At 51.5% G+C, this 12,864-nt stretch overlaps 1 protein-coding gene across 4 annotated transcripts in view; it reads right to left on the reverse strand.

Annotated features, from left to right (window-relative positions):
- Positions 1–12,864, reverse strand: part of PLXDC1 (plexin domain containing 1) — a 56,861-nt gene that overhangs the window by 15,440 nt on the left and 28,557 nt on the right. For all 4 annotated transcript variants that reach the window (XR_006287672.1, XR_006287673.1, XR_006287671.1 and 1 more), the window contains exons 6-11: positions 11,508–11,626; positions 10,369–10,468; positions 8,676–8,771; positions 6,247–6,328; positions 2,450–2,510; positions 1,425–1,554 (exon numbers count right to left, since the gene is read on the reverse strand). Coding sequence is in view for 1 of the 4 variants with exons in the window: in XM_007062037.4 (XP_007062099.2) it covers positions 1,425–1,554; positions 2,450–2,510; positions 6,247–6,328; positions 8,676–8,771; positions 10,369–10,468; positions 11,508–11,626 (588 nt within the window). In the remaining 3 variants the exon portion in view is untranslated. The remainder of the gene's footprint in view (positions 1–1,424; positions 1,555–2,449; positions 2,511–6,246; positions 6,329–8,675; positions 8,772–10,368; positions 10,469–11,507; positions 11,627–12,864) is intronic.

Raw genomic sequence — 12,864 nt, forward strand, 5'->3', positions numbered from 1 at the left:
GACGCCAGCTAGTCAGCTGCATTCACATACGTCTCCACTGAGCAAAGCCAGGCTGGGTGGGGAAGATGCGAAGGGGTGCGTCCTGTTTTGCTTTGCTTCTCAGATAAAATTTGCTGCCTCACACAGCTGGCTGCTTGTTTCTGTCCAAGATTACAAATTAATTTCATGCTTGAATGTGTCACAAAAAGCCTCTTGTTCTTCCAAGACTCAACCGTGAGTTGGAAAATCAGCTCAGTGGTGTTTTTTCCCCCTTCCCTTAATTGCTCTTTTCAAAGTTGATCCGTCAGCCACGCACTCTCCATGCCCCCCATTCTCCATTGCTCAAGGACAATTACTGATGTTCCTTTCTATTTATTCTAATTAGCGTTTTGCATGAGGAACTATTAAACAGTGAAATTGAAGTGATACCTGCCACGGACGGGAAGACACGGCCCATGCGTTAATAGGATTAACAGGGGTGTCCCAAAGGACTCTGGGTCTTTACTTGGGGCTTCTTAAACCATCCGATGAAGTGAGCTGTAGCTCATGAAAGCTTATGCTCAAATAAATTTGTTAGTCTCTAAGATGCCACAAGTCCTCCTTTTCTTTATACCAGAGAGAATTCCATTCTTGGACCAGAAGGTAATGCACATGCCTATGGGTTTATTACCCACAATGTGATGACACCGCCAGCCATAGGTTGTCAGTGGGGATCGAACAGGGGATCTCTACTGCTTGAGCTAAAGTCCAACAGGGTCCTTAACCTTTCATGGAGCATCCATTAGAAGGAGACAAAGATCCGCACTGTGGTCTGGTGGGTTACACCAAGGGGAGGTTTTGGAGAAGAGTTTAAATCAAAACCCCAGACCCAAACAGACCCCAAACTAGAATGCTTGGATCGTGATGGTGAGGAACTCTGTGGCTCCATGTCGAGAGAAGCTGGACCATGTTCAGAGATGAGTCTAGCATAACTTGCACTTTTTTCCAACCCTATCAAATGATGCATGTTATACCAGCTTGCTGTGCCTGGGTGCCCGTTCACACGGGGGTTATTCATGATAGGAGAGTCTTATGGCTGCTCTGCAGTCACGTTATGCCACCAGTGCAAGGCAGCTGCAATGCAGCTGTGAGTTCCCCTCCACGGGGAGGTCTCACCTATGCCACCTTCTAGATCATGCTGAATCTCTCCTCTCTCTACTCTCATCTTCCTTTTCTCTGCCCCACTCCTCCTCTCCTTGTGCCTACAGCTATAGGATTGGCTAGCCAGGAATGTTAACGACATTCTCTTGGATATGACTTCATTTCACTAGGCCTGGGAGGGAAAGATCTCTCCAGGGACAGACATTTGGGGCAATGTGCCTGGAGAGCACTGCTACTGCTTGCCCTTTAGCCCTGGGCTAGCTTCCCCTACCCCAGCGGTTCACCCCATTCCCAGCTGCCGGTACCTTCCGTGGTGAGGCTGCCAATGAAAAGAGAGGAGGTAGTGACATCTTCATCAAATGACGTGAAGGGGCTGTTTGGGGACGGTGAGTAGTGGTCGCTCTCTGCCCAATCCTCACAGGTCCTCTCGTCCGACTGAAAAGACAAATGGAGAAAGGCTACTATTCCCAGCAATCTTCCAGCAACAAGACCCCTTTATGCCTAAATCAACCCAGCCAGTAAACTGGGCACAAAGCAGCGACTTTGAGGGTGTCGGGAGGGGGGAAACCAACAAGATGTATCACCAGAGCTGATCTTTCTTAGGCAAACCGATTCATTCAGGCAGTGTAGAGATAATTATACTAGCTAGGATTAAAATGGCAAGGGCTAAATATCTTCATGCTTCAGGGTGGATAATAATCATGCTCCAGAGGGTCAGGAAGAAATCTCCCCAATCGGATTGCACCTTCAGGTGCTTTATGGAGGCTTTTACACCTTTCTCTGAAGCTTCCAGCATTGGCCAATGCCAGAGACAGGACACCAGATTAGAAGGACTACTGCTGTCTTCCAGTATAGCAAGAAGGTGGGATGCCAGATTACATGGGCCATCGATCATTCCTCTAAGGCAGGGAGGTGAGATACTGAACAAAATGGATCACTGTTTCTGGTGCAGCAGGGAGGGACGATACCAGACTAGATGGACCATTGGTCTGTTCCAGAATGGCAGTCCTTATGTTCTTATGGACCATGCAGAGCTCATAAAGAGTCTTCATCTCTGGAGGGCTGGGACATATGCCATTGTCTGAATCTCTTTTCCTTTGTTCTGTGTCATAGGCAATTCAACCCTCTCTCTGTCTCAGGAGCTAAATGGCTACAAACAGGTCTGAGAACCAATTGTCTTAGTGGGAATTCCAGAGGCAGCCAAATCTCTCACCATGAGAGAGAGAGGTAGAGTAACCTATGAGCAGAATCCACCTTTTCTGGGAAGATGGGGGCCACTGACATCATCACACTGTCAGCCCAAGGGAAATAAGCCTTCCCTCGATCTCACCTCTTGGCCACAGCCATGTGACAGCCACTCCTCACGGTATCGGTCAAACCCACTGGAGCATCTACAGAGAGAAAGGATGTTACTCAGTGATGGGTGCATTCTCTTCTAGACACAGCTCGCAAAGGCAGCCACGGTTCAGGCCACAATGGTCATGTGACCATCTTATGTGGGTGGCATTGCTTATCTCACACGTATGGTGGTAATCAGTGTGAGAACCCCAGGTGCTACCACGACAGGCACCATGTATAGATAATTGGACAAATACATATCTGAAATTAGCCAATTGCAGAGGACTGAAAAGATCAGATAGAAGGGGGTCCCTATGGACACTGGGATTCCAACACAGCTGTGCTGGAAGGACCCAAACTTTCCTCTTTCTGGAAGACAGAGAGGGGCAGGGAAGTAGGACTATATACGTATATATACAGTGACTTTGAATTTCCGTCCTCTGGACTCTGCCAGGGGAAGGCCATGAACTCTGCAGTGTTTTTTCCAGCAACATCTGCACAGGAAAAGCAACATATAATAATAATATTATACAGCACCAAGAAAACACCAGCTAGAGAATTCTCTACAAAAACAGAGGGAACTGAGCAGAACTCTGACCTTAGGAAGGTCTCAGGGGATCACTGAAGGGTGAATCAAGGACTCAGCCAGTACAAGGCATCCACCCAACGACAAGCAAGCTGAGCAGAAGGGGGCCTCTGGGGAATTCAGGTCCCACAGAGTTCCTAACCTCCACTGTGCTGAAATGTTGCTCCCATAGAAATTAAGAGCTCAGCAAGAGCAAAGATTCAATCTGTCCTAGCCAGGGAACAGACGAAGAAGAAGCATGGTCTTGTGGTTGAAGCACTACACTAGAACTTAGGGGACAGTTCAGTTCCTGGATGTGCTACCAGCTTCCTGTGTGATGGTGGACAAGTCACAGCAGGTGGGATTTTTTCAAAGAGGATGAGCCCCTTTTGGAAGTCAATGAGATAGTGGCCGACTAGCTTAGGTCCTCTCGACAATCCCACCCTAAATCTCTCCATGCTGCAGCTTCCCCACATGTAAAATGGAGGAAATACTTCCTTTCTCCCAGCCTTTGACTGTCTTGTCTATTTAGATTGTAAGCTCTTAGCGGGCCGATATGCATGTATGGCCCTGGGGACAAATGCCTCTCAACCAGGGCTTCCAGGTGTTACTGTAATACAAATAATAATAGTACAACTGAGCTTCAGTGAATTGGGGGTTGGAAGACCAGAGTTGCCTGCGACAATAATTAGAGATGGGCTGCAAAAGGATTGCCATGAGCATCGGGGTTTCAGACCAGCCAGGACCCAGACCTGATCTGCCTTATTTGGGATTTGTTTTTACAACCAGCTTCACCCATCTCTCTCGCTGGTAATGACAGAAGATTTTCTCCTCTGAAGCCACTGACTGGGTGATGGTCATTTCAGCAGGAAACCCCATGGCTATGGGTTATGCTACAGCCTCAGCCCAGTGGGAGGCAATGAATTGAGGATTGATGCCTGCCTAGTATGCTAGCTTGAGGGAGGGGGTCAGAGCCATTCGCTGCCCCAGCTGTGTCACACAGGTTCGCTTGAGACTGGAGATGGAGCTGTTGCACGAAGGGGAGAAAAAGACATGAGCATGAGCCCTGGAGGACTGTGATATAAAGCAGAGGCAGAAAGGAGGAACACAGGTTCCTGCGGAGTCCTATCCCAGTCAGCCCCTCTCCGCCAGGGAGGCAGAATACAGCCACCTCCTATCTACAGTGCTGTTGGGAGTGGAGAAGAAGAGGGCGCCAGAGGGAATGCTGTCCCTGAGCAGCCGGGCATCTCCTTGGCATGAACATCACTACACAGAAGCAGCAGATCTGTGTTACTGGGTCCCCTCCCCTGCCACCAGCTCAAAATACATCCTATTAAACTGCTGCATGCTCCTCATTGCCATGCTGGCAAAAGGAGACGGCCTATTTAAATCCTGGGATGGCAGGCAGAGCCCAAAGACATCCCCCCATCCCCACCCCAGACGCTGACCACTCTGGAGACTGGAGTCCGCTATTTACCCTCAGGATGGGCACAGCGGTGACAGGCAGGTTGCCCCATCAACATGCCTCACTCCTGACCCAAGGGGACCCTCAGCCCACAACTGTAGGGACCAGAGGGGAGTTCAGTCTCTGACCCACTCACCCGCCACATGTCCCTCCATCTGAAACCTAAAGTCAGCCCTGGGCAGCTCCCCTCCTTCCCTCACTGGCCTCTCTCTGCTGCTTGGAATCAGAGAAATGTAGGTCTGGAAGGGAATGTGAGAGGTCATCTAGTCCAGCCCACCCCCCACGCTGAGGCAGGATCAAGTATAGCCCATCCCTGGCTGGAGTTTGTCTGGCCTGATCTTAAAAACAGGGGAGGGCCAGGAGGATGGCAGCCCCTGCCACAGAAGGCTGCCTGGGTTGCAGAGCAGCAGGACCAGCAGGCAGAACTGCCTCATGCGGTAGAGCTGGGAGCTCAGCATTTACTCCTGGTCATGCCTGCTGAAGCTGCCAGCAAGGGGCCCTGTTGGTGCCAGTTACAGTGGTGGGGTATTTTTTGTGATGGGCAGCCCCCACCCCATCCTCCCCCAGGCTGAATTCCTTTCTCACACGTTGCTCTCAGCTAATCTGTACTGGAGATGGGCCAGAGCCACAAAGTCCCGATGGAGAGCTGGGTGGGGTTTGATCCAGGGGTCCAGTTTGGCTCTGGATCCAGCTTAGGATTCCAAGCCCATCCCAGTTGCTTCAGGGTATCAGATCCGTGGGGTTGCTTAGGCCCATGGCAGAGTTAGAGGCCAACAGTCCAGCACTGTGGAAGCCATTCTGGATTGGGACGCCACTGAAAGGAGAAGGCGCACAGCAGAAAGAGACAATATTTGACTCCAGGCTGGTATCCTGCTAATGAAGAGCAGACAGGAAAAAAGTCGGGGCTGGCCTTTCAGTCAGCCCTCTCTGATTCCTCCACTGGCCTCCTCCCCAGTTGGTAAATGGCATGTATTTTTCCCCAACTGAGCACTACTAAGGCCAGATTTCCAGAAGTGCCTAATACCCATAAATCCAATGGAAACCAATGAGAGTTGCAGGCTCTCAGGACCTCTGTACTTTGTGGTAGATTCGGTTGCTCCCATCCACAGTAGCAGGACAATTGTTTGCAATACTAGCTTATGGAAGGGGGACAGAGAGAAGGGGGACTGCCCTAATTGACATCTCACACTACTCCATTTGATGTTTCTAGTACAGACACAGCCCAAGATTAATAGATATTCTGATCCGCTAGTCTGCCCTCCTGTATAAACCAGGTCAGAGAACCTCACCCAGGGATTCCTGCATCCAGCTCATAACTTCTGGTTGAGCGAGAGCAGACCTTTCAGAAAGACATCCAGTCTTGATTTAAAGACTTCAAGTGATGGGGAATCAATCAGGGTCCTAGGTAAATCATCCCAATGGTTAATTACCCTCTATGACAAAATACGCATCTTATTTCTAGTCTGAACTTGTCTAGCTTCAGCTTCTGGCCATTGGATCTCCTTCCTTTGTCTGCCAGATTAAAGAGCCTTCTACTATCCAAAATGTAGGTACTTGTAGACTGTGATCAAGTCATCTCTTATCCTTAAGATTTGGACCACATTAGCACTTTCTTAACAAGAGCCACGTACAAACTCTAAAAAGAGGCTGACACTGTTACAGGTCTCAGTTTAGATTAGGCCCAAGGTTGCAACTTCCTCTCCCAGCTGTGGAAGCACTAGCATAACTAGGACCCAGAGAGGAAACCCATCTGAGTTACCTCTGCAGGACATGACACCAGCTGCAGTTGAAAGTCAGCTCCGAGGTCACGCACACGTCACAGCTCTGATGCTGGAGACAGGCTGCAAGAAAAAGAAGAAATGTGCCAGCAACACACTATCATTAGGAGGATTGGTTACAAGGGAGCATATAGTCAAAGTTGGGAGGGGGCGTGGCCAAAGGAGACCATGGACAGATGAGCCTTTGCTCTGACTTCAGGCTGCCATGAGCTTGGAACTCAAGTCAGCAGCTTCTTAGCAGGAATGGGATGATAATATTTCAGCAAGGGACTCCCACCCAACTTAGCCTGAGATGAAACCCATCCCAGGCCTATGCTGTTTCCTATTTAGACACAGAGCTAAGGAGGGAGGGAACACAAACCAATTAAACTTCGATTGTTGACAGAGTCATTCATTTGTCATCCTCTCTGGGAAGGATCGTTTAACAGCATCCATCTTCTACCAGAAGCTAGCAAAGCATCCCAGCCTTCCCTTTGGCTGCAGAGTTTTAACAAAGCCTCCCCTGGGAGACCCACCCATCCAGCACATCATGGTACAGTCCAGAGTTTAACCTTGGTTTAATACTTTACAGCACCAAGCACACATTTGGCTCTGCATTCATCCACTTCTGAGCCCCACATACCTCTCCCAGCAAATCTCTGTCCTGACTGCGAGCACCACTTCTACTCCAGCCCTGGGCTCCCCACACTCACAGCTCTGCCAAAGTCCCTCAATTCTGACCCTCAGCTCCCCTGCTATCCCAGCCCTAGGTTCCCTACCCTACATTCCTCCGATACCCCTCAATTTTGACCTCCAACCCCACCCCCACACTCTGCTATTCCAGTCCTGGTCTTCTTCTTAGCAGAGAACGTGAACTTACACTGCAGTGGGGACAAGTGTCCTCCAGGGCCGCCCAGAGGATTCAGGGGGCCTGGGGTCTTCTCACCGGGGCCTGGGGCAAATTACTCCATTTGCCCCCCCCCTTCCCCGGGAGGCTCTGGTGTCCTCTAGGGAGTAGACACAGCCCTGCCACGCTCATTCCACTTATGACCTAAATAGGGCTGAAACTCACATCTCCAGGAGGTACTTTCCCATCAGCTCTCAACTCCCCCAGCTGCCAGGGGAAAACAAAGCAGCTTGTCTTAGGATTTTTTTTTTTTTTTTAAATCACAGAGTCCTTATTTATGATCTGCTTTGCAGTAGCCCTGCCTGCTGTTAAGATGGTTATAAAATACCCAGGCGATGCTGTTTAAATGCATAACCTAGGCATACTTGGGACAGGTTTATTCTCTGCCTGGTATTTATGTACTGCATGACACGTCTTCCTGTGTGTGAGTGTCCTTGGTCCTTTGCCTGCCATTGTATCTATTTAACAGGATCTTTTGTGAATATCACAGGGGGAGGCCTGGTTATTTGTTCAAAGAGCACTCTCCACCTTGCTTTGAAAGGGTCTCGGGAACTAGGCTGCAATGCTTAGAATTGTTATCTGCAAGGGCGGGGGAACCATATGGCATGGAAGAGGAGTTGCTTCCCTTCTCTCCAGAGCTGGCGTTCAAATACAGATTTGCATCACAGGCACACTGAATCCATGTCTACACCACAGCATAGGTGTGTCGGTCAGGGGTGAAGAGGTGGGATCCCTGACCAACAGAGCTATGCTTGCAAAGGCCCCTGATGTAGATGTAGTTATTCTGGCAAAACTGAGCTTGTACCAGTTTAGCTTGTTAGGGAGGGAGCTGGAATAAGCTATACCAGCAAAAGCTGCATCCACACCAGGAGAGCAATAAGGCTGTACCACCAGCAAAACATTCCTGCTGTAGACATGGTCTCAGCTCTTGTGAATGTCTGTCAACACAAACTGGTGTGACTAGCCTGGCTGGAATGAGAACAGCAGGGGTGCTGCAAACCGAGGTGGACAGGCATCCGTGCTGACTGGCTGGCGATTGGAGTAGTAGGGGGTGGGGATGCTGCAGCTCAGGGTAAGATGTGAAGGTTAGGGAAGAGAAACATTGGCAGAGCTAGGTGGGAGGAATGGGACTGCAGAACAAGGGGAGGGGGAGGGGAGGGGGTTTGCAGCTTAGGATCGTGGTACATAAGGGCGGGGGAAGATGGCATTGTGTCTGTTGTTCTCACTCACTTCAGGACTGCAAAGCTAGTCAGAAGGTGTGTTATTGGTCCCCCTAGATTTATCCCTTCACCCATTCCAACACCACGTCAGCGTTGCTGCCATCCGCTCCCCATCTCTGCTACAAAGCAGCCCCAATGGTGCTAGGCACTTGGGAATTGCTATGGGGTGGGACCGAATCCAGGCAGCAACTGCAGCTCCATAAACACAGAGGTCAGCAGGCATCAAATCAGGAATCTTCAACCCCAAAATATAGGCCTGTGGCTGTAACCAAATGAGTTGGGCAGCAGACAGCGTATGACTCACTGGGCAGTGGGGTGAACTCCACGGCCGACACGCTGGTGACCTTGCTGGTGTCCAGCTCCACGCGGTGGTACTCGTAGATCGTCCTGCGGCGAGACTCTGCAACAGCAAGGGGCCGCATCAGACAGAGGCACAAGCCCATTGTATCCCACCTGCTCCCCGCTCCCCAACCCAGATGGACTTGGCTGCTGACCTGTGGGGTGGTGAAGTGACTCAAAGAACCTGGGCTCATCCTGGGAATCGAGTCAGGGATGGGGAAGGGTCCCCGAATCCCTGGGATGGGGAGTGGCAAATTCCTAGCTGAAATGCTAATGTGGGCAGCTGAGGCCCAGGGCCATCACTACAGGAGATAACCCGTGCTCAGGTGCTGGGAGGGGAGTGGGAAAAAGAGGGATGCTGGGACGGAAGGCAGAGGAGGAGTGCTGGTGGAGGGGGAAGGGGTGTCCTCCTCCATGTTCTCCCTGCTTCACACTAGGAGGAGTCTGGAACTGTCTGTCCTGTCTCCATTCTCCCCAACACCTACAAACTCCTGAAACCAACATGATCTGGTTCTGCATCATTCTCAGGATGCATGGGGCATGACTCCAAGCCTCCCCCACACCCATAGCTCCCCTTTGCAGGAGGCACAAGCCTCCTGTTTCCTATCCCAACATGCTTCCAGTGCTGCTTGTCCCTTGCTCCCCTCACTCTGCCTTTTTGCCTCCCCTTCAGTCTAGCAGCCAGAGCAGGGGGGTCCAGAACCCAGGACACTTGGGGTCTCTCCCTGGCTCTGCCACTGACTGGCTGTATGACCTCGGCCAAGTCACTTTACCTCTCTGGGCTTGTGGCCCTGGGGGGGCTAATGCTGACTCTCCCTCCAACTGTGTGCATGCATGTGTGTGTGTGTGCGTGCGCACATGTGTGAACCTGGCTCACATCCACTGTACATACAGAGCTTGGAGACTCTTGGATGAGCAGGGCACAGTGCTTCTCTTCCGCCTCCTCCTTCCAGCTCCACATTGCCCCTCCCATCCCTGCTAGGTTCACACCAGCCTGGGGGCCTTGCAGGCAGGTGGGAGGCAGGGGTATGGTCCCAATGTGCAGTGTGAACCCAGCTGGGGGCAGGCAGGAGAGGCATGATGCAGGCCAGGTGAGGTTTTAAACGGGTAATAAATGAGGGCCAGATGACTGGTTCCATAAATAAGCAACAGCAACCGCAGCGGGTGCAGCACAACCTTCCCAGGGACACAGGGAGAGTGTGGTCAAGTTTCTCATTACAAGAGAAAAAGATGAGAGATGGGCTGAAACAGCCCTTTCCACACACACACACAATTCATGACAGGTTCACACAACACACACAGCACGTGACAACATGCATGCAACATGCATATTGCAACCATATGCAGCTCTCACAATAGGTACATGCAACACAGACAGCACATGTGACAACATGCAGGCAACACAGACTCTGCAGTCAGCTCACATGCAATATGGCACATATAGCAGTGCAAAGCCAGTCGATTCTCTTTCTTGATCTCATGAAGGAGGAAAGTTCTTCTCTTTCAGCAGTGAGGCCCTTGGAGTGCTAGCATCTGAGAGTCATGTGCTGGGGGCACAGACTCTGATGGGTAAGTGATCAGCCCCACTCCACAGCTTCCATCCTCCCTCATTGCTCACCACAGAGTCAGCAAATGCAGCCACACCAGCAGAGACTCACCTGGAACGTCAGGGGAAGGGTTGAGGAGCATGAAGGCATCGGACAGGCCGGCTTTGACAGGGTGCTGCGTGGCGCTGATCTCCAGGACAGACATGGGGATCTGGAACGGGGAGAGAGAAGGGGCCATGAAACCTTTGGGCTCCCCCTGAAGCTGTGTGCTTGGGACGCGTGTCTCAGGGGAAAGCAGCAGAGTGAAGGGCAATGAAATGGCTTAGCTGATGTGCTGTTGAGTCTTCTCCCCTCCTATTTCCCTTACACCGCAGAAGCAGTTTTGAGGCTGCTGTTTTAGACCAGCCTGGGCCATACCGGGGTTTGCCCGTGTGTGTTTGGAGGTGCCCTAGGCCCATCAGCTAGGCCTTCCAAGGCTCAATCAACCCCCTTGGGAATAACAAGCATAGCTGGCTCAGGCACTGAATACAGGACATTAGTGCAGAGCGCATGTGACCGGCCGTCCTCTGGGTTAACAACAGCAGGGACTGAACTGGCAAACTCCTGAGCTAGGTGCATGAGTCTCCAGCGTCAGTGAAAGAGCCAGGCTTTGTGGGTGGGGATGTATCAGACTCGTACCCTCTGTGGGTCAAGTCCGGGATGGGGTGTCACATAACACACACTGACCAGTGGTTTATATGTACAGACCCCCTTTCTCACAGAGGTTTGCCCTAACCTGGCCCTGCTGTGCAGAAGGAAGGCAGCCATCCTCCCTGCTATGCCTTCCCCCTCCCAGCATGTCCTTTGCTCCATCCCGTACTTCCCACTCCAAATCCAGCCCTCCCCCATACCTCCCACTCTATTCCCAAGCCCCCACCCCCTTAATCTGCCCCATTCACTTCCCCACCAGACCCCCCTAATCCTATCCCACGTGCGCCATCTCGCCTCTGCTTGGAGATGCGCCTGGGTTGGAGAGACTTGCCCTGCGCTCACTGAGCCCAGCATGACCTGAGGATGCAGTGAGTGTTCTCAGCATGGGGGCAGCTAAGCCATTGGAATGAGAGGGCCAGGGACTCCACAGTCACTAGCCCAGCCTCCTTTGTCTTTCCTTTGTGGGGTTTAGGTTTTGGCCCCCACCCTTCCCGCCCCATCTGCCCACAGGTGTTACAGCACCTGCAATAACCACGTCCCACGCAGCTGGTCCTGCTCACCTCCTTGTACCCAAAGACGATTCTCCCTTCGCTGTGCAGAGCAGCCTGGAATGTGAAGCTGCCGATGTCCTCCTTCCCATGAAGATAGACCTTGTCCCACTGCACCACAAACACCGTCCCTGGGGGAGAGAGGAGATGACACAGTGGGGCAGGAGGCAGCAGAGGAGATTGCAGGGATCAGTTTCATTCCCTGTGCACCATCTGCAACGACCATCCCATAGGCACTTGCAGAGCCGGTGTACTCGCTGTGACAACCTGGCTGCAGTCACATACATTACACCCCACACAGCACAGCAGCTACAACAGTCACACACCCTCCCCACTTGCACACAAAAAAACCCAGCCCACAGCCACAATCAAACCTCACACAGCCTGAATCTGTTAACTGGCTACTTCACCTTGAATGGTCCCTTGAAATGCACGTTAACTACTTATGCTAAACAATCTGTTCCACTTTGTATTTAGCAGTGACAATTTCCCAGAGAGAAAAGGCGTACTTGTGGTACCTTAGAGACTAACCAATTTATTTGAGCATGAGAAAAGCTCAGAAACTCGTCTCTCTCACTAACAGAAGTTGGTCCAATAAAAAGATATTACCCCCCACCTTCCTTGTCCCACAACCACACCCACCAGCTCCAGCCACAGACCCTCGCCTCTCCCCCCTGCCAGTAGTGCACCCCACACATGCAGGCTCAATGTTGCACAACTAATTTGGCCACAGCCAAAAGTTCCTGGAACTAGCGTGAGTCATTTGGGATGGGACGATCCAGTTTTTACTCCCTCCCTTATCTCAATGGTATGGAGGAGCTGGCCCTTTCTTTTGCCACATGAGACACTCCAGATCCTCCTCTCCTGAAGTCTGCAGCCCATGGTTTTCAGTAGACCCAGGACTGAGCTCCAAATAAACCTGATTTTTGGTGCTCGCCAGAGCGTCCTAAGGTCTACCCCGCGCTATCAGATATACCAGCTCTGCTGCTAATCCTCTGAGCACGCACACAGGCAGAGACACACTCCCCCCAGGCCACATATAATACGTCACACACACAAGGATACATGTCACACACATTGCACATGGACACAGGCAGACACGTCGCTCAGAGGGACACACAGAGACAGACATGTCAAACAGAGGGACACACGTCAGACACAGAGATGTCCATTGACACAAAACACGGATGCACAGAGACACATCACGCACACAGGGACACACGTCTCTCTCTCTCACACACACAAACACTGGCTACACCGCCTCAAAGCAGGGGCATAAATTCCCAAGTCAGGCCTGTTTCTGAGGTCCTCCATGCAGCACTGTTTGTGTACCCAGGACTGAGCCCAGTTGAGATGCCAGAGGCCAAAG

The sequence above is a fragment of the Chelonia mydas genome, chromosome 27, assembly GCF_015237465.2.
Source record: "Chelonia mydas isolate rCheMyd1 chromosome 27, rCheMyd1.pri.v2, whole genome shotgun sequence".
NCBI lineage: Eukaryota > Metazoa > Chordata > Testudines > Cheloniidae > Chelonia > Chelonia mydas.